This window comes from Alnus glutinosa, chromosome 9, assembly GCF_958979055.1.
Source record: "Alnus glutinosa chromosome 9, dhAlnGlut1.1, whole genome shotgun sequence".
NCBI lineage: Eukaryota > Viridiplantae > Streptophyta > Magnoliopsida > Fagales > Betulaceae > Alnus > Alnus glutinosa.
Genome location: NC_084894.1, coordinates 1922904 through 1946719, shown reverse-complemented (window position 1 = coordinate 1946719; position 23816 = coordinate 1922904). Strand labels below are relative to the sequence as shown.

The following is a 23816-nucleotide window of genomic DNA, read 5'->3' as shown; positions in this document are numbered from 1 at the left end:
TATAGAACCAAACACCAAAAACAATATCCCACCAAAATGATGCAAACTACACACAGGGCAAAGGAGAACAAATAACTCACTAAGTGTAACACCTCGGTCCCATATTGAAAAGAGATGAATAACACATATAGAGTAAGTGGTTTATAAAGATATTCATAGGTGCTAAGTCTCATATTGCCTAGTTACTAGGTGAAACTGGGCTTTATAAGGAATTCTAGAAAAATTTCAAATTGACTAATCATTTTGGGGTGATAGCGCAGATGTGACTAGCGCCTTTTCTTGTGTCGTTACACTAAGCCCTACCAACAGACAACAATAACCAAAACAGGGCAAATACAAGCCCAAACCAACAAGCCTTCAAGGCAAAACACAAACCGAGCCCAACAAAAAAGAAACCTACGTTCTGCAGAATCACAAAACTCTAAACCCTACAATCCATTATGCATTCTGCAAAATAAGCCAAACTGCAATCTGCATCCTGCAAAACAAACCATTCTGCATTATGCATTCACTTATAATAATTGCGAAATTAGTTTGTAAATGAGCATTTTCCTTTTTATAAAAGGCAAAAAGATCCCAAATATATATGCATAATATAAGTTTAATCGATTGATTCATTTTGACCATCGACGCAGATCCACTATCGGAGAAAAGAAATAGCCAGTTTTATGTTCCTCGCGATGAATGCTTCTCGGAGATAAAGCAGCTAACATTTTCAGCAAAGACAGTATATTTAGTGCTGCGAGTATTGGTGCCATCCCTAGGAACAGTGATGAAGGACAGAGATCTTGGATTCCCCTACTTCACAACCATAGACTCGCTTTTCACTAAAGGAGTTAACTTGCCATCTGAAGAAAACCAAGAAGGGTTCCTCAGAGCCATCATGCCCAGGCTTGTCAAAACCATTTCTGAAACAGGAGGAGATGTTTTGCGCTTTGAGACTCCCGAAACGATGAACAGTGAGAAAATCACAAAACTTTCTTCCCCCCTCCCCCCCCTCTACGTACCTAAATGATAATATATAGTTGGTCGGCTTTTGGAATTGTAGGGGACAAATTCTTTTGGTTTAGGGACGAGGAATTTGCCCGACAGACTCTTTCTGGTCTCAACCCTTATAGCATACAGTTGGTCACGGTATGATTTAAATAAAAAATTCTCATGTAAATACAATTTTTTATTTAATTTTATTTTTCTCCATGTACAGATGCTTTAAAACTTATATATAATTCATGCTGGAATGGCCATTAAAGAGCAAACTTGACCCTGAGATCTACGGTCCACCAGAATCAGCCATCACAACAGAAATGATTGAGGAAGAAATTGGAGGTCTAATGAGTATTGACAAGGTCAGCAAAATGATTAATTATCATATATATATAAATTTCATGCAGGAATAGCCGTCACTCGAATTTCTCTTATATATAAATATGTATAATTTCAATGCATGCATGCAGGCCATACAACAAAAGAAGTTGTTCATACTAGATTGCCATGACCTTTTGCTACCATTCGTCAACAAAGTAAGACAGCTTGAAGGCACTACGCTTTATGGTTCACGGACGCTATTCTTCTTAACCACAAATGGCACATTGAGGCCACTGGCTATAGAACTCACTCGGCCGCCTATGGATGGAAAGCTGCAGTGGAAGCAAGTTTTTAAACCTTCTTGGCATTCAACGTCTATCTGGCTTTGGAGGCTTTCCAAAGCTCATGTCCTTGCCCACGACTCTGGCTATCACCAACTTGTTAGTCACTGGTATGTGCCACACTATAGGCCAGCTTGTATGTGATATATGCTAAGGTTAGGGTTTTTAATTTTTTACACAATTAATTAGCTAGTTAGGATTAAGGGGTACTCTGACTTGTATAATTTTATACCCATGCATTTATACGACTTAAACCTAACACGCAATGTTTAGGGTTGACATTTTATGGCACAACCCGCAAACCTAACACCAAATTAGCGGGTTAGGGTTGAAGGATCTAACTTTCATACCCATGCCTAGATATGACTCGAACTCGACACACGAACACGTATTGTCACGCCCTTAGCTACGGTCGAACCAGCAAATGATTATCACAACAAACTTTTATATTTGAGTGGGATTTAATTTGAAATATTTTTGTTAACATGGGAAATTGTGTGATCTCTTTTACAGGTTGAGAACTCATTGTGTAAGTGAACCTTATGTAATTGCGACAAATAGGCAACTTAGTGTGATGCATCCAATCTACAGACTGTTGCACCCTCATTTTCGTTACACCATCGAGATCAATGCTCTTGCTCGAGAGGCGCTTATCAATGCAAGTGGAACCATTGAGACTGCATTCACACCTGGCAAATATTCCATGGAACTCTGCTCCGTCGCCTATGATCTCCAGTGGCGATTCGACCGGCAAGCATTGCCCGCTGACCTAGTTAGCAGGTAACTTCATAGCCAGCTTTTCATAAAAACCTATAATCCTTTGGAGATTGACTAAACTTCAAAAGATTTTGATACTCTTTTCTGTAATTAATTACTCTGCAACACATTTGCGATTTTTAAATTAGTTTTTGGGATAAGTGATGATTAATAGGGTATCAGAGCTATCGACTAACGCCAATCTTCAAATATCCCTAATGGTCATGTAGATTCAAACTTTTATTTTCTTTCTTGTCTCCTCATCATCCTGACTTTGATTTTCACATGGTATCAGAGAGTAAAATAATATGTGCTCCGAGAGTCCATGGCTATGATATCATGCATTTTAAATCACCATTTGTCGTAGAACTTTAAGCTTATAGGAATGTATAAATTTATTCATTTAATTAACACTTTAACACTACTATGGCTTATCATTGTACATGTCCAAACTAACTTCCATATCAAATTTTTTGCAATTGTGTAGGGGAATGGCTGTTGAGGATCCAACTGCTCCTCATGGACTAAAGCTAACAATTAAAGACTACCCTTTTGCTAATGAAGGCTTGATCCTTTGGGATGCCATCAAATTATGGGTCACTGATTATGTCAACCACTATTACCCAAACCCTAGCCTTGTAGAGTCCGATCGAGAGCTCCAAGCATGGTGGACAGAAATTCGAACAGTCGGCCATGCTGACAAGAAGGACGAACCATGGTGGCCGGTCCTAAAAACCCCCCAAGACCTAATTGACATCATCACAACAATTGCATGGGTCACTTCTGGTCACCATGCAGCCGTGAACTTTGGACAATATGCATGCTTACGGGGGTTATTTTCCTAATCGGCCTACCATTGCTAGAACCAACATGCCCACAGAAGACCCTACTGAAGAAGAATGGAAAAAGTTCATGAAAAAACCTGAACATGCACTCTTGAAATGCTTCCCTTCACAACTTCAAGCAACAAGAATAATGGCTGTTTTGGACATATTGTCTAATCATTCACCGGACGAGGAGTACCTTGGGGAGAAGATGGAGCCCTCATGGGCTGAAGATCCGTTCATAAAGACGGCTTTTGAACGGTTTAATGGGAGATTGAAGGAGCTTGAACGGATTATTGACGAAAGGAACTCAAACAATGATTTCAAGAATAGAGTAGGAGCCGGGATGGTGCCGTATGAGCTTTTGAAGCCATTTTCGCAGCCTGGGGTGACTGGAAAAGGGGTTCCATATAGTGTCTCCATTTGAATTTGAAATGCGTTTTTATAGTTTCAAACTCTTGAGTGGTGCCCCCCGCGGAAAAAAACAATTTGAACAAAATGCTTCCATGCCTTGTAAATATTCAAATGCTTGAATCACAATGGTGATAATTGATTTGTGTGTCTAGGCAAGGTTCAAAACTAAGACCTATCCTAATCCAACAGTGCTTAGCTTGCTTGTCACTTGTTGTTTGGAACAATGCCGTCTAATAAAAAAATAAAAAAATAAATTTGAAATGGGTTTTGGTAGGGGATATAAAGTGAAAGGAACATTTATTTTTTGAATGTGGGTGAAGCAAAAGATTATGGAGTGAGGTTATGCTCAAATTCCTTGTAATCCCCATAAGATATGCTTGGGATGAGATTATGAACGATGATGAAAAGAATTGGAAGGGGAAAAAGTTGAAAAGCATTCTTTGCAAGTTGGCTTTTGGTGCTATCGTGTACAATATTTGGAAGCATCAAAATAGTCTCAAATTTTGCAATAATGTGAAATCTGAAGAACAAATTCTGCAAACCATTTGTTGGGTGATTGGTTCAAGAATCATGAGAAAGGGGAAAGGGAAATTCAATTACAACTCAATGAATGTTGAGCTTTGTGAAAATTTGGGCATTCTGTTGAGAGTGTTGGCAGAGAATGGATAACAAAGTTCTTTTTTCTGTGTTTCATGGTTTCGTTGTTTGTTCTTGTGTTTGTTAGGGATTTACCTTTTTGCTGGGATTGGGCTATGTGAGGGTAGTAGGTTGCTTGGTTTGTATGGTAGTGAATTTTGTTTTCTAGGTTCGAGTTTGGTGTTATAAACCTTCTGGAGTGTGAGTTGTAATCTTTGTGTTTTTGAATGAAAAGCTAATTTATCCAAAAAAAAAAAATCTGCCTAGAACAAACCTATTGGGCAGGTAATCGACAGCCGATCGAGAGGGGCCGTCAGTTCATGAATCTTCCAACTGACCGACAATCAGTTGGTGGTTTGTTGACCATTCCACTTCCTGAGGACTCCGTACAGCCAGCCAAATTTCTCTTCTTCAAGCTCATCAACGACAACAATTGATATTAATTGCTTAGCTTTTTTTTTTTTTTTTTTGAAAGGAAATTGTGAAAGACCGCCTAGAACAAAGCAAAACGTCAGCCCTCTCGTTGACAATTTCTCTTTCTTGAAAATTTTTAGCATGCAATCAATTTTTTATACTGATCTATATATGTAAACTTTTATATTTAGATTACTCTTTTAAATTAATTATTTATCAATATACACTATTTTGGTTACATATTTTAATTATATAAAATATAATTATAGTTATCTAAAATTACGGAGAAAGCAATGATTCCATTTAATTATAAGAAATTTATGTCAAGTATGACAAAATAAATTGTAAATTGCATTTATATATATGTTTCAAACAATAACTAAATTTTGCTAGATTATTTATTTATTTCATAAATTATATTCTTTAAATCATAACTTGCCAGATTCTTACTGCCATTAGTAGAATTCTCAGGGCAAGTAAAAGATGACGTATTACGATTGGACATGAAATGGCCTCCAATTTATTTAACAAGCATTTGAGTCTTATACAAATTAACAATAATGACATTATTAAAAGATCAAGAAGAAACTTTCTTGATCAGTTTATTGATTGGACAAGGTCTGATAATAGATAGGTCTATCATTTTCATGTCTACTTCTTCAGGAAATTCTTGAACCAATCAGCTGAAAGCTTAGGGTGTCTTTTAAGTCCATTCTTAAAGTCTACATAATAGATGCCAAACCGAACGGTGTATCCTGCATCCCATTCGAAGTTGTCTAATAATGACCATGCAAAGTATCCTTTAATGTTTACGCCTTCCCTGTTAAAAACAAAAACAAAAGAGTCAAAGGCAGCAAGATTTGTGAGCGAGAGAGTTAAAGAGACTGATTGTTAAGTGAGTAATGCTATTCTTCATAATTATTTAATATTTGCTGATGTGGCATTTTTAAGTGAATTTTTTTTTTTAAGTGAATAATATGAAAAACCATTTAAAATATGTCGACGTGTGAAATAGGTGTAAAGCTAGAATAGCATTAATTACTCTTGTTAAGCACTTACATGATAGCCTGACGAAGATAGGAAAGATGGCTATGGTGATATTCAATTCTGTGGTTGTCCACAAGGGCATCCCCGAGCGACAAGTTGGGATTATTGACCTCATCAACTCCTACAATATAGTTGTAGATATTTAGGTTCAAATGGACATCAAATGCCTACCACTCTGTTCTAATTTGTCATAATGTTATGTGAAAATAATTGAACAAAAAGAAAAAAAAAATATAGAACTTACCATTCTCGGTAATATAGATTAGTGGATTATTGTACTTCTCCTTGACATAAAGCAAAAGATCCAGAAATCCTGAAGGGTAAACAAAGAGCCAACTTGATCCAGCCTGCGATTTAGAGAAAATTTTCATAATTTTGTTAGAATTTTAATTAAATGATTAAATTTTTCATTTTTTATAAGCTTAATTAAGCTTTTGAGATAAACAATGTTTTAGCATGGTATGGTATCAAAGCAAAATTTTCTGAATTTAAACCTTATCTCTGTCATTTAGTTTTCATTTTTAATTAAATATTCTATGTGAACAAATCCCTTTCTTTTGTGAAGGTGTAAGGCGATCAATAAGACCAAAGAATATTACATGACTAATTGTACTGTGGACGCTTTTATTTGCAAATAACTTGAGGGAAGAAATTGATATATTTTGCAATCAAAAAGCTATATATATATATATAGTTGGTCATTGATTGTTTTGAGATTCAGAATGATCATTTTATTTGTTTTGCATGAGTGGCTGTGACCAAAAGGTGTATTAACATTAAGTTATATGTTGATTCTCAATTACCCAAGAAAAAATAAAATATTAAACTATACATATTCGTGTTTGGTAAAATTAAATATTCTATGTGAACAAATCCCCTTCCTTTGCAACTATATGATTGTGTCCGATAGGAGTTGTCTGAGGATATATAAATTTGGGAGGTCAAGGCATAACATACGTCAAAGCTAGAAAAAGAGAAAGAAAAGGAAACCAAAAAACACTGCTCTTTTTTTTTTTTTTTTACATGTCTACACAAGAGGGGAAGGGAAGATTCAAACTAGTAACCTCCGCTTCATGAGACATGGTCTCCAGCCGATTGAGTTTATACCCTTGGAGACAAAAAAAAAAAAAAAAACACTGGTCTTATGTTATTACCATGATATAGTAAAACATAAATGTTAATTTATTTAGCACACACCTGTGGACCAATGGGGATCCCATTGCGCTCAGCTGCCACGACAAAAAAAGTGTGGTCTAGTTAGTACGTATATCTAGAAACACATAAAAAAAAGTTGCTTCTTCAAGCAGTGTTATATATATATATATATATATATATATATATATGTACTTACTGGTGAGATTAACAAGAGAATCAGTCAAGTAGCTTGGCTTGCCAGAATTAAGGCCAGGTGCGTCGGAAGCATAATTGGCAGTATAGTAGTTTAATCCGAGAAAGTCAAATGACCCTTTTACCAGCTTCGCTTGCTCTTCTGTGAACTGGGGCAATCGCTTTCCAACGAGAGCTCGCATGCTATGGGGATAGTCACCATTTGTCAAGGGGTCTAAAAACCTGCAGTATGAAAACCATGCATGGACAAGTTAAAATATGTAGGGCTGCCTGAATTGGCTACATTAATTTGGCCAGCGAATTGCATCTAATCCCGATCTTCTTCAATCTCTAACGATAGAGATTGTAGGGGTAAAAGCTCTAAGGGCTGCCATTGAGTCCCTCTCTTTTCACAAATATTGCTAGACAAACAATATTGCAATAAGTTCTTCATACAGAGGTAATCAATCGAACAAATTAAAAAAAATACGAAATGAGATCAATTGTAAGTGGCCGGAACAAGCTAGAAGAAACAATGAAAAAAGCGCACCAGCAGAACTAATTACCATCCTAACGTGAAATCAAGGGCACGTTGCGCAGCATTACGGTTGTCCGTCGAATCAGAGAATGGCACAAACCAGCTAGTCACTAGCGTAATCCCTATTACACCTTTTTGTTCGGCCTGAACACATAATGAACTAAACCTGATGATTAAATATTTCTTTTGCATAATATATAATTTCTGTTCATTACATAATAGTAGAAGAAATTGAATTAATGGATGTGTAACAAAAACTGTATCTAATTATCTATTAATTAAACTTGACAAATTTATACTAAGATTGACAAAAACATTAATTGGGTGTCTTCCATTAATCTCTACTTATTTATTTTGCAAGTATAGAAAAACATAAAAAGTAATTATTTCGTGTTTTTCAATTTACTTTGACGTAATACTGTTAAGATAGTCATCGTAATTATATGAACAATTAATCAATCAATCAATTTAAACTGTTTTATGGAGTTTTTGCTTCTTCTTTTTTGTCATTTTGTTAGTAGTGAGTAATTGTTCTATACATAACTGATCATAACACAATAAAAATGGGCAATATTTGCAAGATGGAACCTGATATTTTTGTTTGTAGACTTGAACAGCGGCTGCGTGAGCAAGAAGCTGGTGATGGGAGACCAAATATGGCTCTGTGCCTGAATCTCCACCGGTGCAGTTCAGATTTTGCCAACTGGAACATCGACCAGGTGCTGATGTCCCAACTACATAACCACTACTGCTGAAGGTGTATGACTCATTTAGTGTGATCCAATGCTTTACACGGTCACCAAATTCCTTGAAGCAAACCTCAGCGTAGTCCCGAAAGTCATCACTGAAAATTATCGTTAATGTGCATTTGGTCATGAATACAACTAAGGTTGCAAATTGCATTCCATGGGAATTGGTCTGCACTTACGGGTTTGGGTTGTGACAATATTTCTACCTACACCCAATCTTTCTCTTTTACCTCATTTTTCCTAATGTTATTTAGTACAATGTTATACGACTGGCGTATAACTTGATGATGTGGTAATGCAAATTAGGATTTTTTTAAAAAAAAAAAAACAATAGATGATTTGCACTGCAATGTGTCATCCCAACTAAATAGTATAGTATATAGTATTACTCTTAAAATAATATACTCCGGCCATCAAGGAAATAGACTCCTCTCAATTTTTTTAGGGTCAATATTTTATTTTAATGAATCTAATAAATTAAAGTGTCCCCTTATTTCTTAAGGTTTTTTTTTTAAAAATGTTAATGGGCCTATAAACTTTTCACAATTATTGATATTATTATTACAGAAAAATGAGGTCCTCGATTAATGAAAAAGGGTCTTTATTAATTACTTACACAATGCGATGACTTAAGAAACCACCATACTCATCATCTAAGGTTTGGGGCACATCCCAATGAAAAAGTGTCGCAAAGGGCTTTAGACCTGCATTTATTAATAGAAAAATAAAGAGTGAATTATAAAAGCAATATAAGTTGATGATATATATATATATATATATATATATATATATTGGAATTTCACAAGGTTGAACCATGAGTACCTTTGTCCAGGAGCTCATTGATGAGGTCGTTGTAATATTTAATTCCTTCTCGGTTCACACCCCCACTTAGTTTTCCGTCTGAAATTAGACCCCAAATGAGTTGTTATGGGTCAGAAATATATATTCTTGTTGAGAATTTTTTTTTTTTTATTATTCCTACTTATTATTGGGCTTAATTTGAGAGATGGCTTTTTGTCTGAATAAGGACTCCTTGCTCAAACAGAGAATTCACAGTTTCTCGGACAAGGAGCTCTTCTCATATATATATAGAGATCGATTCAAATCATGTTATCTTGATGTAGATTTGGGTTGTACCCCATTTTTTGTCCTTTTGTTTTGTCTAAATTTTATGTCAGAAAGTAGCTCAAGATCGAGATTGATGCAAACAAGAATCTTACTTGGTAAAATTCGAGACCATGATATTGAGAACCTGTATGCATCTACTTCCATCTCCTTCATAATTCCAACATCTTCCTATAATAAATAATGTGAAAAATAAATTTATTGCCAAAATCTTCAAGTTCCTTTTCATCATCTTGTGCTTAGTTAGGCTGAATAATTAGACAAATCAGATTACTGTGACATTGTTTTTCTTTATATATTTTTATTTTTTACTATTATGTGCACTATACCTTGTAGCGATGGTATTGGTCAACAGCCACATCTCCATTACTGCCATCCGATATCTTATCTGCAGTTTCATATACAAAGTGTTTTGATGTAATATACAAATAAAAATAATTTTATATATTTTACATTTGGAATTATTTACTTATGCTTTTGTTTTTTTGCTAAAAAAAAAAAAAAAAATCCACAAAAAAAAAACGTTGTGAAATGAGGCCGGCCGCTTTATTTTGGTCTTGTTGACCCTTGAACTCAACCATTGGTCTCCTACTACGATCCCCTAATTTCGGCCTTTGGAACAAGCTAGTATGTTTTATTAGGATTTAGGCCTACACCTTTTATCACCTTTTCTATTGAATTTGAAAGATAAATTTGGAGTACCTTTTATCCGAGCAATAGACAATTAATTTTTATTAATTGATTTTCATCACGTGAAAAATATTGGGTTCAGTACTCCCCAGTCCCATCAATAACAGATGAAAACAACTTTAATTCATGCAACTTTTCGTCATTTTCGAGCAGTGTGGTCCTTTCCCTTGAATCATTATCCACATGCGGCAATAGCTTGGCTGGAATAGGGGCTTGTTTGGCAAGTGACATTACATAACAGAATAGTAGATTGTTAATTTTTTAAATTAGTAAAAAGTGATGATGTGATATAAAATAAAAAGAATTTGTATAAAAAAGTAAAAAAATTTTGTATTGTAGTGAATTTTTTTATTTGAATAGTAATAAAAAATTATTGATGTGATATAAAAAAGTGAAAAAAGTGAGAATGTTTTGATGTTGATTAGTAATGAAAAGTATAAAAAAATGAAAAAAAAAAGAAAAGAAAAAAAAGTACATGAACAGTATTGTAATGTATTGTTCCTTGACAAACAACCCAGGATTTTCTCGAATAAATGAAACGAATATTATCTATTTTAAATGAAGGATTATGATTTAAAATTGATGTATCTAATGGTATGTATAAAGTCAATATTAGAACGTCTTTTAAAAATTTAAATAATGTAAAAATCATGTGCACCATTAGATGTATCATTGTATCAATTTTAAATTTTGACCATAAAATATATAAGGAAAAATTACAATTTCGCCTTCCAAACTATCAGCCGTTTTGCAAGTAGCCCCATAAATTGTCAACACTTGGACTTTGGCCCCTCAAACTACTAAAACGTTTGAAAAATGCCCAATTTTGACGAAATATGCCTATAATACCTTGTCACTTGTCATTTTTTAATTAAATAATAATAATAAATAAATAAAACTAAAAACTAAAAACTAAAAAAATTAAAAAACTTCCAAAAAAAAAAAAAAAACTTATATTTTTTTAAAAAAAGAAGAAAATGCTTGTGGAGGAGCAAGCCACCCCTAGAGGTGGCCGGCGCCACCCCCTAGGGCCGGGGGCCGCTGCTTCCTCTCCGACTCTGACCACACCTTCGTTGGCGTGTGGAACTACAACGACCAGGACATGCTCCACAGATCCAAGCGAAGGCTCTGTGTCCCAAGCGTCGTTGATATCCGCGACGTGGTGGAGGAGAAAAAAGGGTGGAGTAGGAAGCTCTCGATGGAGACTCTGGCAGAGGATCTTTTCGGTTTCAAGGACTTTGACAAAGCGGGCGTGGGTTGGGAGGAGTGACTGGGAAGCTTCTTGGCTTGAGGAGCAGGTTCAGTATGATTCCGTCGACGCTTTTCTTTCGTTCAGAATGGGAAAGGCATTGTATGTCTGGAACTAGTAACTGCTGGTTTTTCCTTTTGGGTTGGCTGATGTGATTAATGGCACTATTTTACTTATGTGTACATGATCAGTCTCTGTTTCTATGTATATTTGGTGGATCTGATTTTTGAATCTAGTTGTTCTCCACCTGAATGAAACGTATTTGACTCGACTTATGAAGATAAAGCAAATCCTAACATAACGCCATGTTAATCTGGTAAACTTTTTCAAAACTATCTTTCACTCCATGGGTCATCCCCACAATTACCATCCCGTATGAAGAAAACATATTTACAGTATCTTCCGGTTGCCCATTACGGAAATAGCCGGACATCATCGAAGTCCAAGAAACAGAGTCTCTTTTAGGCATTTCCTCGAACATCTTCTCTGCCTCACTCATCCGACCCGACCCAAGCAACCCACTAATCATCGTATTCCAACTATAACCATTACGATGATCAATATTAGTTTTTTAATTTTTAAGTTTTTTATTATTTTTTTTAATTGAAAAATGACACGTGACAGGAGTATTATAAACATATTTTGACAAATTAAGCATTTTTGAAATTTTTTGGTAGTTTAGGAGACCAGGGTCTAAGCGTTGACAGTTCGTGAGGTTACTTACAAAACGGCTGGCAGTTTGGAGGGCTAAACTATAATTTTTCTAATATATAATATCCATTTCATTTCAAATGGAGAGGATCCGTCCACCAACAGAAAAATGTGAAAAACACTATACTTTCCTTTTTTAACTATTCCAGATATGTATATTTCCATGTATTCTTCTGAATAATAAAAACAATGAAATCCATCCTAACGAAAAAAAAAAAATCCAAGCCAAAACAGGATTATTCCTGAGGAAAAAATCTTATCAAATATGGAAACTATGCACTCCATTCGATTTTTAAAGTCTTATCTGCCTAGCTAGCTCAACAATTATAAAGTCTTGTACATAACAGAGCAAAAAGTCGGTCCTCTTTTGATAATTTTTCTTTTTATTTATTTTTTTATTAAATAATAAAAATGTCTACGTAAACTTCTATATTTAGATTATTTTTTAAAATTAATTGCTTAATATTTTAATTATATGAAATATATAATTGTAGTTATCAAGATTATGGAGAACAACAATGATTCTATTTACTTTTATGAAATTTAAGTTAAGTGTGAAAATAATTTATTTATTTTAGATAAATTATTTATTTCGTTAGTTATATTGTTAAATATTTTTAATCAATTTTCATGACAAGTACTAAAAGATGACGGTTACGTTGGAGATGAAATGGCCTTCAGTTTATGTAACAAGCATCTGAGACTTACACAAAATTAACAATAATGACATTATTTAAAGAGCATACTCATGAAGAATTAGAAACGATCTTGATCCGTTTATTGATTAGACAATGTCTGATAATATATATATATATATATATAGTTTGATCATTTTCATGTCTATTTCTTGAGGAAATTCTTGAACCAACGGGCTGAAAGTTTAGGGTGTCTTTTCAATCCGTTCTTAAAGTCTACATAGTGGATGCCAAACCGAACTGTGTAACCTGAATTCCATTCGAAGTTGTCCAACAATGACCATGCAAAATATCCTTTAATGTTTACGCCATCCCTATTTCCACCACGCCGCACACACCAAAACATGTAAAAGAAGAAGTCAAAACCAACTAAATTTAAGAGTGAGCGATAGAAAGAGAGAGAGAGCTATTTAGCATACTGATATACGTGTTATACAATTAGCCGAAATGACGTGACAATAAAAATCATTTTTATTTTTTTAAAGTACTAATTTTTATTGTCATAATTTTAAATTGTATAGCAGTCGTATAACAATTTAATACGTTTGTTAAGCACTTACATTATAGCCCTACGAAGATAAAACAGATGGCCATAGTAATATTCAATTCTGGGTTTGTCGATGAGGGCTTCCTCAAGAGACAAGGTGGCGTTATTGGACTCATCAATTCCTACAATATAGTTGTAGATCGATCGATATTTAGGTTCAAATGGAATATCTAATGGCTACCACTCTATTCCAATTTTTCATGAAGTTATTTGAAAATTTATAATTGGAAGAAAAAAATATAGACTTACCGTTCTCAGTAATATAGATTAGCGGATTATGGTACTTCTCCTTGACATAAAGCAAAAGATCCTGAAGTCCTCTAGGATAAACATAGAGCCAGCTTGATGCAGCCTGCAATTTAGATAATATATATTAATATATTAAAATATTAATTAAATAATAATTTTTTTTTTTCTATCAACTTAATTAAGCTTTTAAGATAATAATGATAATATTGTATCATAGTAAATGTTTTGAGTTTAAACATTGTCTATGTCATTCACCTCATATTTTCAATTAAATCATATTCATTATTCCACGTGAGAAGAAATGTTAAAATATTAGTGAAATTTTTAAATTTACACATTTCATGTTCAAGTAATTATCCCCACCATGAGGCTAGGTATACATTCAATACAGTAAGAAAGAAATGTTGAAATATTTAACTAACACCTGTGGACCAATGGGGATCCCATTGCGCTCAGCTGCCACGACAAAAGTTAATTAGTATAATTAATTAGATACATAAGAAATACAGAAAAATTGATTCCAAGTGTTATTTATATATATACTTACTGGTGAGATTAACAAGAGAATCTGTCAAGTAGCTTGGATTTCCAAAATTAAGGCCAGGTGCGTAGGCTGCATAATTGGAAGTATAGTAGTTTAATCCGATGAAGTCAAATGACCCTTTTACCAACTTGGATTGCTCTTTCGTGAACTTGGGCAATCGCTTTCCAACGAGAAATCACATGCTATAGGGATAGTCACCATTTGTCAAGGGGTCTAAATACCTACAGTAAACCATGGACAATTTCAAAATATGTAGGGCTAGCTAGCTGCCCGAATTGGCTGTAATTTGGTCAGTAAATTGCAACCAATCTCGATCTTCTTTAATCTCTCATGTATTCCAAGACGAGAAATCAGCTAATTAAAAAGAAAGCTGACAATAGGAACCCTAATGATCATAGAGATTGTAGGGTTAGAGATTCAATCGAAGTTTTCGAATAAATAATATATAAAAAAATTATACGAAATGAGAATTGGAAATGGAACAAAAAGAAAGAAATTAAAGTGTGTACTCTAAAAAAAAGACTTAACGAGCTAATTACCATCCCAACGCGAAATCAAGGGCGCGGAGCGCAGCATTACGATGGTGCTTGGCATTAGAGATTGGCACGAACCAGCTAGTCACTAGCGTAATCCCTATAACACCTTTTTGTGCGGCCTGAACACATAATGAACTAAACATGATGATTAAATATTTCTTTTGCATAATATATATAATTTCTGTTTTATAACTGATCATAACATTATAAAAATGGGCAAGATTTGCAAGATGGAACCTGATATTTTTGCTTGTAGACTTGAACAGCGGCTGCATGAGCAAGAAGCAGGTTATGGGTGACCAAATATGGCTCGGTGCCTGAATCTCCACCGGTACAGTTTAGCTTTTGCCAACTGGAACATCGACCAGGTGCTAGTTGCCCGGTTGCATAACCACCATCGCTAAAGGTGTATGGCTCATTTATTGTGATCCAATGCTTTACACGGTCACCAAATTCCTTGAAGCAAAGCTCAGCGAAATCCCGAAAGTCATCACTGAAAATTAACGTTAATATGCATTTGGTCATGATTACAGCTAAGGTTGCAATTCATGAGAATTGGTCTGGGCTTACTGGTTTAATTGGGTTGTGAAAATATTAAACCCAGCCAGCCCAAATTTCACTTGGGTTAGAATTTTTCTACCCTCGCCCAATCATCCTCTTTTACCTCATTTTTCTACTACTAGAGTAATGTTATTTAGTAAAATGTTATACGACTGCTGTACAACTTGATGATGTGATAGTTAAAGTCACCACTTGTTTAAAAAAATTAGGGTTGATTTGTACTATTACGTTATTAATTCCAGTTGTATATTATTCTACTAAATATCATTACTCTTTCTGCTAAGGGCTGATTGGGAGCAAAGGGAGATAATTGTGGGATAAAAGTGTGGTCTTTACTCTCTAGCATACGTGACGCTACATACTTTACTCTCATTCCACTGGGTAGATGTGGTAGTACCAATCAGCTATTGAATAGTTTTATTTTTAACTAGGGTTAATGCAATGGCTGATGGACACTACCACATCAGCTCAATGAGATGAGGTGGCCAGGATGAGGTGTAGTACTATGCAGCTTTACTCTTTAAAATAAAAAGAAATGTTATATACTACACCTTCTATCATGTAGTAGTGACCATAAACCTTTGGAGCAACCATTGTTAAAAAATAAATAAAAAAATTAAAAATTAAATTCAAAGATTAATGGGCACAGCCACGTCAATCCAATGAAATAAGGGTGGGAATATAATATAGTAACATTACTCTTAAAATAATGTACTGCATCAAAGAATATAATCCTCTCAATTTTTTACAATCAAATTAATTTTTCTTTTATTCTTTGTATCTAATTACATTATACACGGTTCCGGTCCTTTACCCATGCACCAAATTAATGGGTCCTCAATCTTTCTCTTTTACCTCTTTTTTCTAACCCAAAAATGGTCCTTATTGAAATCATAATTATGATAATATTATTATTACAGAAAAGGGTCCTCGATTAATGAAAATGGGCAAACAATATGATTTATTAATAGTCACTTACGTAATGCGAGGACTTAAGAAACCACCATACTCATCCTCTAAGGTCTGGGGGAGATCCCAGTGGAAGATTGTCACAAAGGGCTTTAGACCTGCGTTTTGTAAAAAATTAATAGAAAAATTATAAAAAGCAAGATAAGTTGATGATATTGATATATATATATATATATATGCTGGAATTTTACAAAGGTTGAATCATGCGTACCTTTGTCAAGGAGCTCATTGATAAGGTTGTTGTAGTATTTTACTCCTCGGTTCACACCCCCACTAAGCTTTCCTTCTGAAATTAGACCCCAAATGAATTGTAATATAATGATTATATAGAAGCTAGGGTCAGAAATATTGTTTCCAAGGATTCCGATAGTTTCTTGTTGAGAATTTTTGTTATTGTCTCTAAGAAAAACTTCACTTATCTTTCTTGACTTTTCATCACTTTACAATTATACTTTTAAACTTTAAAAAGTGTCAATTTAATATATACATTTATCTTTTAATTTTTTTCAATTTTAACCATCCGTTAGATTTTTCTGTTAAATTCTAACGGAGAGGTGTCAAAATTTCTAAAATACCTTTTTTTTTTTTTGAAAAAAAATTTGCAGGGATTTAGGTGTTGGTAAAGATTTAATGGAATTTATAAAAATACCCATGCCTGAACCTTTTTTTAAAAAAAAAAGAAAAAGAAAAAGAAAAAGAAAAATGCAAGAATATTTTGAAGATTTTGACAGAATTTAATGAAAAATCTAAACAGAGGGGTGAAATTGAAAAAAAAAAAAAAAAAAAAAGATAAATACATTAATTGACACTTCTTAAAGTAATAAAGCTTAAGAGTATAATTACAAAACTGATAAAAGAGGAGCGGTGATAAGTGAAATTTTTTTTATTCTTACTTATTATTGGATATGAGGTTATGAGAAACGGCTTCTTGTCCGGCCGGGTAGGGACTCGTGGGAGTCAACTCGCCTGAATTTTTTAGACAAGGAGCTCCAACTCATAATTCCTACATTTAACGTGTCCCTCCTAAACTGACAGGAAATTGTAGATGATTCAAACCATGTTTCCAAAATCTCGACATAGATATGGGTTGTACCCCATTTATTGTCCTTTTGTTTTGTCTAAAGTTTATGGCAGAAAGTAGCTACAAGAATAGATCTTACGTACTTGGTAAAACTCTAGTCCATGAGATTGAGAACCTGTATGCATCTGCACCCATCTCCTTCATAATTCCAACATCTTCCTATAATATACATATATAATGTGAAAAATTAATTTTGTTGCCAAAATCTTTTACGTTCCTTTTGGGGATAATTGTACCGTTGGTCCTTGTGGTATGTCATAATTATTTTTCACTCCCTATAGTTTAAAAAGTGCATGAAAAGTCCTTGTGGTATGTAATAATTACAAATCAATCCCTGACGTCAAATTCTGTTTAAATTTTTAACAGATTCCGTCAAATGCTACGTCAGCGCCACATGTCGCCATCTTATTGGCGACACGTGGCGCTGACGTGGACATCTTAATAAAATAACATAAATTTATTAAAAAAATAAATAAACTTATTTTAAAACAAAAAACAAAAAAAACAAAAAACAAAAAAAGAAAAAAAAATGGGGCAGGGGGTGGCAGCCCCTGCCCCATTTTTTTTTTTTATTTTTTTTATTTTTAAAATAAGTTTATTTATTTATTTTTTAATAAATTTATATTATTTTATTAAGATGTCCATGTCAGCACCACATGTCGCCAATAAGATGGAGACACGTGGCATTTGACGGAATCTGTTAAAAATTTAAACAGAATTTGACGCCAAGGATCGATTTGTAATTATTACATACCACAAGGACCTCCCATGCACTTTTTAAACCATAGGGAGTGAAAAATAATTATGGCATACCACAGGGACCAACAGTGCAATTATCTCTTCCTTTTGATCATCTAGTGTTTAGTTAGGCTGAATAATTAGACAAATCAGACTCTGACATTTTTTTTTTTTTAATTGTGTGCACTATACCTTGTAGCGATGATATTGATCAATATCCACATCTCCATTACTGCCATCCAATATCCTACCTGCATATTTCATATATATAAATCTTATTTCGGAAGATATAAAAGATTAATTCTACGCGCTACCTACTTTGAGCTATTATTTAACGAAGATTAATACACATGCATGCCTAACCACTAAAATACAGACAATATATTAACTTAATTAAGAGAAAACTTTTGTTTTTCAAAAGAGAGTAGTGATTCAATGTCATCAAAATATGTAACTTTTCACCACCTTGTCTATGTGGCAAGGTGGTCTCTCACTACTTTTTGAGTTTTTTAATTTTTTAAAAATAAATTAAGGTGAGGGACCACCCTGCCACATGGACAAGGTGGTAAAAAGTTGTATATTTAGGTAGTAGTGAATCATTACTCTTCAAAAGATACTTTCACTTTGTTTTGGTCTCCTACTACGATCCCTAATTTCGGCCATTGGAACAAGTTCGTTGTTTTGGGCTTTAGGACCATACCTTTTCTCACTGTTTCAATTCAATTTGGCAATAATGTCGGGGGTATTATAACTCTTAAAAAAATCTTTTACAAGCTCGCTCCACAGTTTACATTTTATAAAAGTAAATCTCATAAACTGTAATATAGTTGTCCAAATGAGTAGTTGACATAATAAATATCACGTAAATTATTACTTCAATTTGTAAACATGGTAATACGCATATAAGAGTATACATTAATTTTAGTGTAGCATGAACTGATACAGAAATTTGTAAAGTGTTAAGGATATGCTCCCTACCGTATCAATCAAGGGAACCATTCAAGAAAATTATGCAGCAAATAATGCTGCAAATTATGAGAAGAAGCGATCACCAGCTCATGGTACATATAAGGAAAGCTATGCAGCAAATCATGCTGCATGCTATCAATACACGCCGCTTGACCATCACTCTAAGTCCTAGAAGGCAAGCGCAGCAAATGCATGCTACCACGCAAGGCAAGAACACAATCACAGTAATGAAAATATTCGGCCTAAATAGAAACTTTTCAATCATCACTGATTTGGTGAATTGTAACCATCAATACTTTCCATTTTTTGTACACCTCAATACTTGTATATATTGTGATAGATATCACATTGTAATTCAATTCAAACAGTTGAAATATTACAGCATCCTCTAAATTCAAACTTAAAGTACTAGTAAAATTTATACCAACTCTTAATTAACCACACTCATTTGTTGAATTTGTACAGCTGTGTGGGTTCTTATTCCATGCATGTACTTTGTTTTAAAAAATGTTTTTGAAATTCCTGTGCCCAACAAACAGACGATACTTTGTTTTCAATGAAGAGACAGTGAGAGAAAGAAACCAGGATATCTATGGGTGTAAGTGTCCCATATGCTTGCTCCTCTGCCACCTTCACGTGCTGCACCTTCATACTGGATTTTAAACACACATCGGCACATATGCATCATGCTTGGCATCTCTGGACAACACTTGAAGAAAAACTCTACTATGATACAAACATATATGGAGGAAATCTAGGACTTCATTACCTGGTAAGACGCTGATCCCGTCCCGAAAATGAAACCTGCCGGAAAACTGCTCCGGTTGAGTGAAGCAGTGGTAAGGCTTGGAGTAACAGCAATGCTATTACAAGTCAATGAGCCAAGGACGACCAGGAGACCAAGGCGTAGATAGCCTTGAAATGCCATCACTGATTTTGGTTATTGTGGGTGGGAGGCACTGTCAGGCTCCTTTTACATTGGTGAGATGTCCAGGCTTCCTATATATATAGAGAGAGAGAAGCACCACTCAGAATAATTAATTGTTTAAATAAAAGCACCGTCTGAATGATTAATGTTAAATTAGTAAAAGAAGAAAAACTGATTGTTTAAATAAAAGGAGTAAAGAAAGACAAGGAAATTGATCACCGTCATTACGTAAGTTATATAGAGCTAGTTCTTCAATTGATTAATTCGATCGGTTAAAACGCAATGATCACATACCAAATGTTAAGTAAGCATAAGAGACACGCGAAAAAGACAGAAAAGGTTAGAGTGGCTCGTCAAACATAGCGGCAGAATGTACTATTTCCGATCCTTGCGTTAGTATAGTAGGTTTACGGAGAGATAAATTGGCAGAATATAGGCCAAGAGAATGAAAGTGTGCATACCTAATTAGCAAGCTCTCGATCTCTCCCTTCAATTTACGGATAGGTAATTGTGAGAAACCACTTAAAAGACTTATCTAATTGGATAAGGAGTTGGGCATGCAGCTCAATTTTTATTTGGTCAGGTGAGTTTCATAAGTGGTCTATTACAATCACCTATTCGAATTCTCTTAAATTTGAACAAATAATTATGCAAGATCATAATTCTCATGTTATTTATAGATTTACCATCTTGAACACTGACCGAGTGATTATTAGAGGTAAAGAAATAGGTATAGAGATAAGTGTGAAAATTGTCATACGTGCATGGAAGGCAGCCACCCATGGGGTTTGTTTTCCCTTTAACAGAGCCCCCAACGTGCGGTGAGTCCCCCAGCAAGACCAACACTAAATCAACAAGATAATGCAGGGTGGATTGCGTTTGCCTCATATGATCATATTTAGTTCATTACATAAATGGGGAAGAAATATGACTTCCATGTCACTTGGATATGTGAATGAGATGTGCTTATATATATATTTGCACCATTCTTGAGACAAAACATTTTAAAGCTGTGATAACTATGAACCTATTAGAATTCCGTAATTAAGCGTGTTTCTGCGAGAGTAGTACCATGATGAGTGACTTCCTGGAAAGTTTGGTTCAGGGGAGCTAGAAGCAAATAATATTGTGTCGTTGGGAATAGGTCGTTACAAATGGTATCAGAGTCATTGCTCAGCTTGAGATAGGAGTGTGCATAAGCCCATGGGGTCGCTAGCGGACACTCGCTGGGATGCCAAGAATAGGGTGATCCCATGAGGGTCGCTAGTGAAAATTTTGGGTTTCAAGAGGGGGTGATTAATGTGACATCCCACATCACCTGGGTATAGAAATGATGATGTGCTTATATGTATATTCGCATCATTCTTGACACAACTCGTTTTAATGCCGTGATGGCTATGAACTTATTAGAATTCTACAGTTAAGCGAGCTTCTGCGAAAGTAGTATCAGGATGAGTGATCTCCTCGGAAGTATAGTTCGGAGGATCCAAAAGTAGACAATATTATATCGTTGAGGATAAGTCTTTACAAGAAAGTATCTGATATGTCGTACCCATGCACATGGTGTCCTGTGATCGATCAGATTCTTCCAATTTTGTTTTCCCTTATATGATCATGACGGAGGGAGGAGGGAAGTAACAGAGGGTTTTACCTACACCTCTAGCACGACAGTCTAACTTGGAGCACAAGTCGTAGAAAACTTTTCGTGGAGAGGAAGCCAAGTTTTTTACACCGTCCTCTTTGGGAAATCATATTTAGTTACATATTTACTAAAATTTCTTTCCGTGTTAAAGAAAAAAAAAATTAATCCACATAAGATTAAATTTATTATAGTTGGACTTGATCATACGAGATTGCATCATTAGATTCACGAACCCATTCTTATAAATCATTTTAAAAAATTCTTAATTTTTATTTGATGAATATATAGGTAATAATTTATCGTTAAGGTCTGTGACGGCTTGCGAAAATAATTCAAATCTTATTAAGAAAAACAATTAAATTTTAAGATCGCGTACAATCAAATATTTGATATTTACACACTAATCATGAATTTTCTCCTCTTCATAAACTGTCTCCTCCCGAATGCTTTATAGTACCCTGAAATAAAAAGTAACTGAATTTTATATCAAAAATGCTTTCATAGCTTAGTTGGACTTGTCCGACCATTTTTTTTTTTTTTTTTGTCTCACCACTGCTCGTCCGGCCCTCCTGTCTAAAAGGACATGTTTTTGTTGTTGGAATAGGGTTTCTTAATTAGGGTTTGTTGTAACAATCCTTTCATCATTATCGGCATGTTTTGGAAACTTTATATTCTCTGAATAAAAATAACATGCCCTGCCTATCGTGGCATATACCTTAATTGTTTATTCGAGCAATAATAGACAATTAATTTTTAATAATTTATGTTCATCACGTGAAACATATATATATAAACAAAAGATGCCTGCAGATCCATATATATATATATATCCAAAAGATGCCTGCAGATCCATGGATAGCGTGTGGCCCTTTTCCTTTAATCACGATCCATTTATCGCATATAATTAAACAATGGCAATAGGCTGGGGGTCTATTGTCTGAATCCCATCTAAATTCTAATGAAAAAAAAACACAAGTCATTGCTCCAAAGATCCATCTAATTGAATGTGTGTTTACTCTAAATTTACTCAATTAGATAAGGATTTTTAACCACCCAATGCTAAATTCTTTTCATAAAATTTGTCTACTTATATTCAACAGTGGAAAAAAAAAATAAAAAAATTAAGAGATGTGATTTACAATTTTTTCACTTTTAAATTGAAAGGCTAATCAGCTCAAAGGAAAACAATAATTTGATCAAAGTGATATGCATCCACGGTGTTCGTGCGTGCATAGACTAACTAGAATATTCCCCCGGCCACCACGCGTACGATCGAAGCAAATGGTCCAGTGGCCAAAACTTGGCCTATTCATAGGAAAAAAGCCTTCCCAAATATGTAAGGGAGATGAGTTCCTTGTCTTGGTGTGTAAATAGTTTGCACCTTTATGTTGTGCAAAAATTATTTTTCAATTATGGGAACTATCAATTAGTCTATTGGATTTTTAAACCCTGCAGCATACTGCATGCATGGATCAGCCTCTGCAATGATAAAGTCTGTTAACCACTGCATCGGCATCACCTGTAGCTGGTTGTTTGTACGTTCCTTGCAACTTGACAGATAATGGGGAGAGTCTTGACAAATGGAGCTCGATCAATATCTATCCGGCCGGGCCGATCTGTAAAACATGTATTAGAACTCTCCCAATACTTTTTCAAATAGGTGAGCCAAGGGCCCGGCATCACCTCTACGGATCGAGATTCGTTGCAATTTGTTGATCAAATTACATTTTGTCACATGTTCGAATAGTTTATAATGTAAAACCTTTGTATTCATATAAGTAAATCCCATCAAAACTCTCTCTCAATTAATTATATTTCAGACAACCAATTGTAGAAAGTCTCTATCGATCCCGGCCTCCTCCACTAGATTGTTTTCGCATAAAACTATTTCGCCAATGTGCCATGCATGTAACAATCTTACAACTAATCTATCTTGCTGAGGTAAAAATGTCTAGTGTAGGTGTGTGTGTTACAAACATCTTTTCTTATTCAGCCCAATTTTTTCTTTGAAGTTCCAGCTGCTAGTAGTGTTGATATGTAGCTGGCACCAGTCATTGAATTACACACCGTTCATGACCGTTTGGTCATTAACTATTTTTCAATGTTTTCATGACCATTGAATTTTCCAAACTTTTATGACCGTTTGGTCATTAAACATTTTTATGACCTTTAGTAAAAACACCAGCTTACATTGACGTCTATAAAAAAAAAAGGTTAACCAAGAGGAATTTA

The 23816-nt window shown here is 34.6% G+C and overlaps 1 protein-coding gene and 2 pseudogenes across 1 annotated transcript; 1 reads left to right on the top strand and 2 right to left on the bottom strand.

Annotated features, from left to right (window-relative positions):
- Positions 1-622: 622 nt before the first annotated feature.
- On the top strand, positions 623-3847 carry LOC133877655 (linoleate 13S-lipoxygenase 2-1, chloroplastic-like; the record flags this gene model as incomplete). Its single annotated transcript, XM_062316046.1, is given in 7 exon segments — positions 623-959; positions 1049-1135; positions 1237-1346; positions 1455-1756; positions 2160-2426; positions 2890-3223; positions 3225-3847. Coding segments are annotated over 7 exon segments (1866 nt in total), but the record flags the coding sequence as incomplete, so codon positions are not given.
- A 1340-nt stretch (positions 3848-5187) lies between these two features.
- Positions 5188-9851, bottom strand: LOC133877461 (beta-glucosidase 12-like; annotated as a pseudogene).
- A 3080-nt stretch (positions 9852-12931) lies between these two features.
- Positions 12932-19975, bottom strand: LOC133877379 (beta-glucosidase 12-like; annotated as a pseudogene).
- Between the last annotated feature and the right edge of the window lie 3841 nt (positions 19976-23816).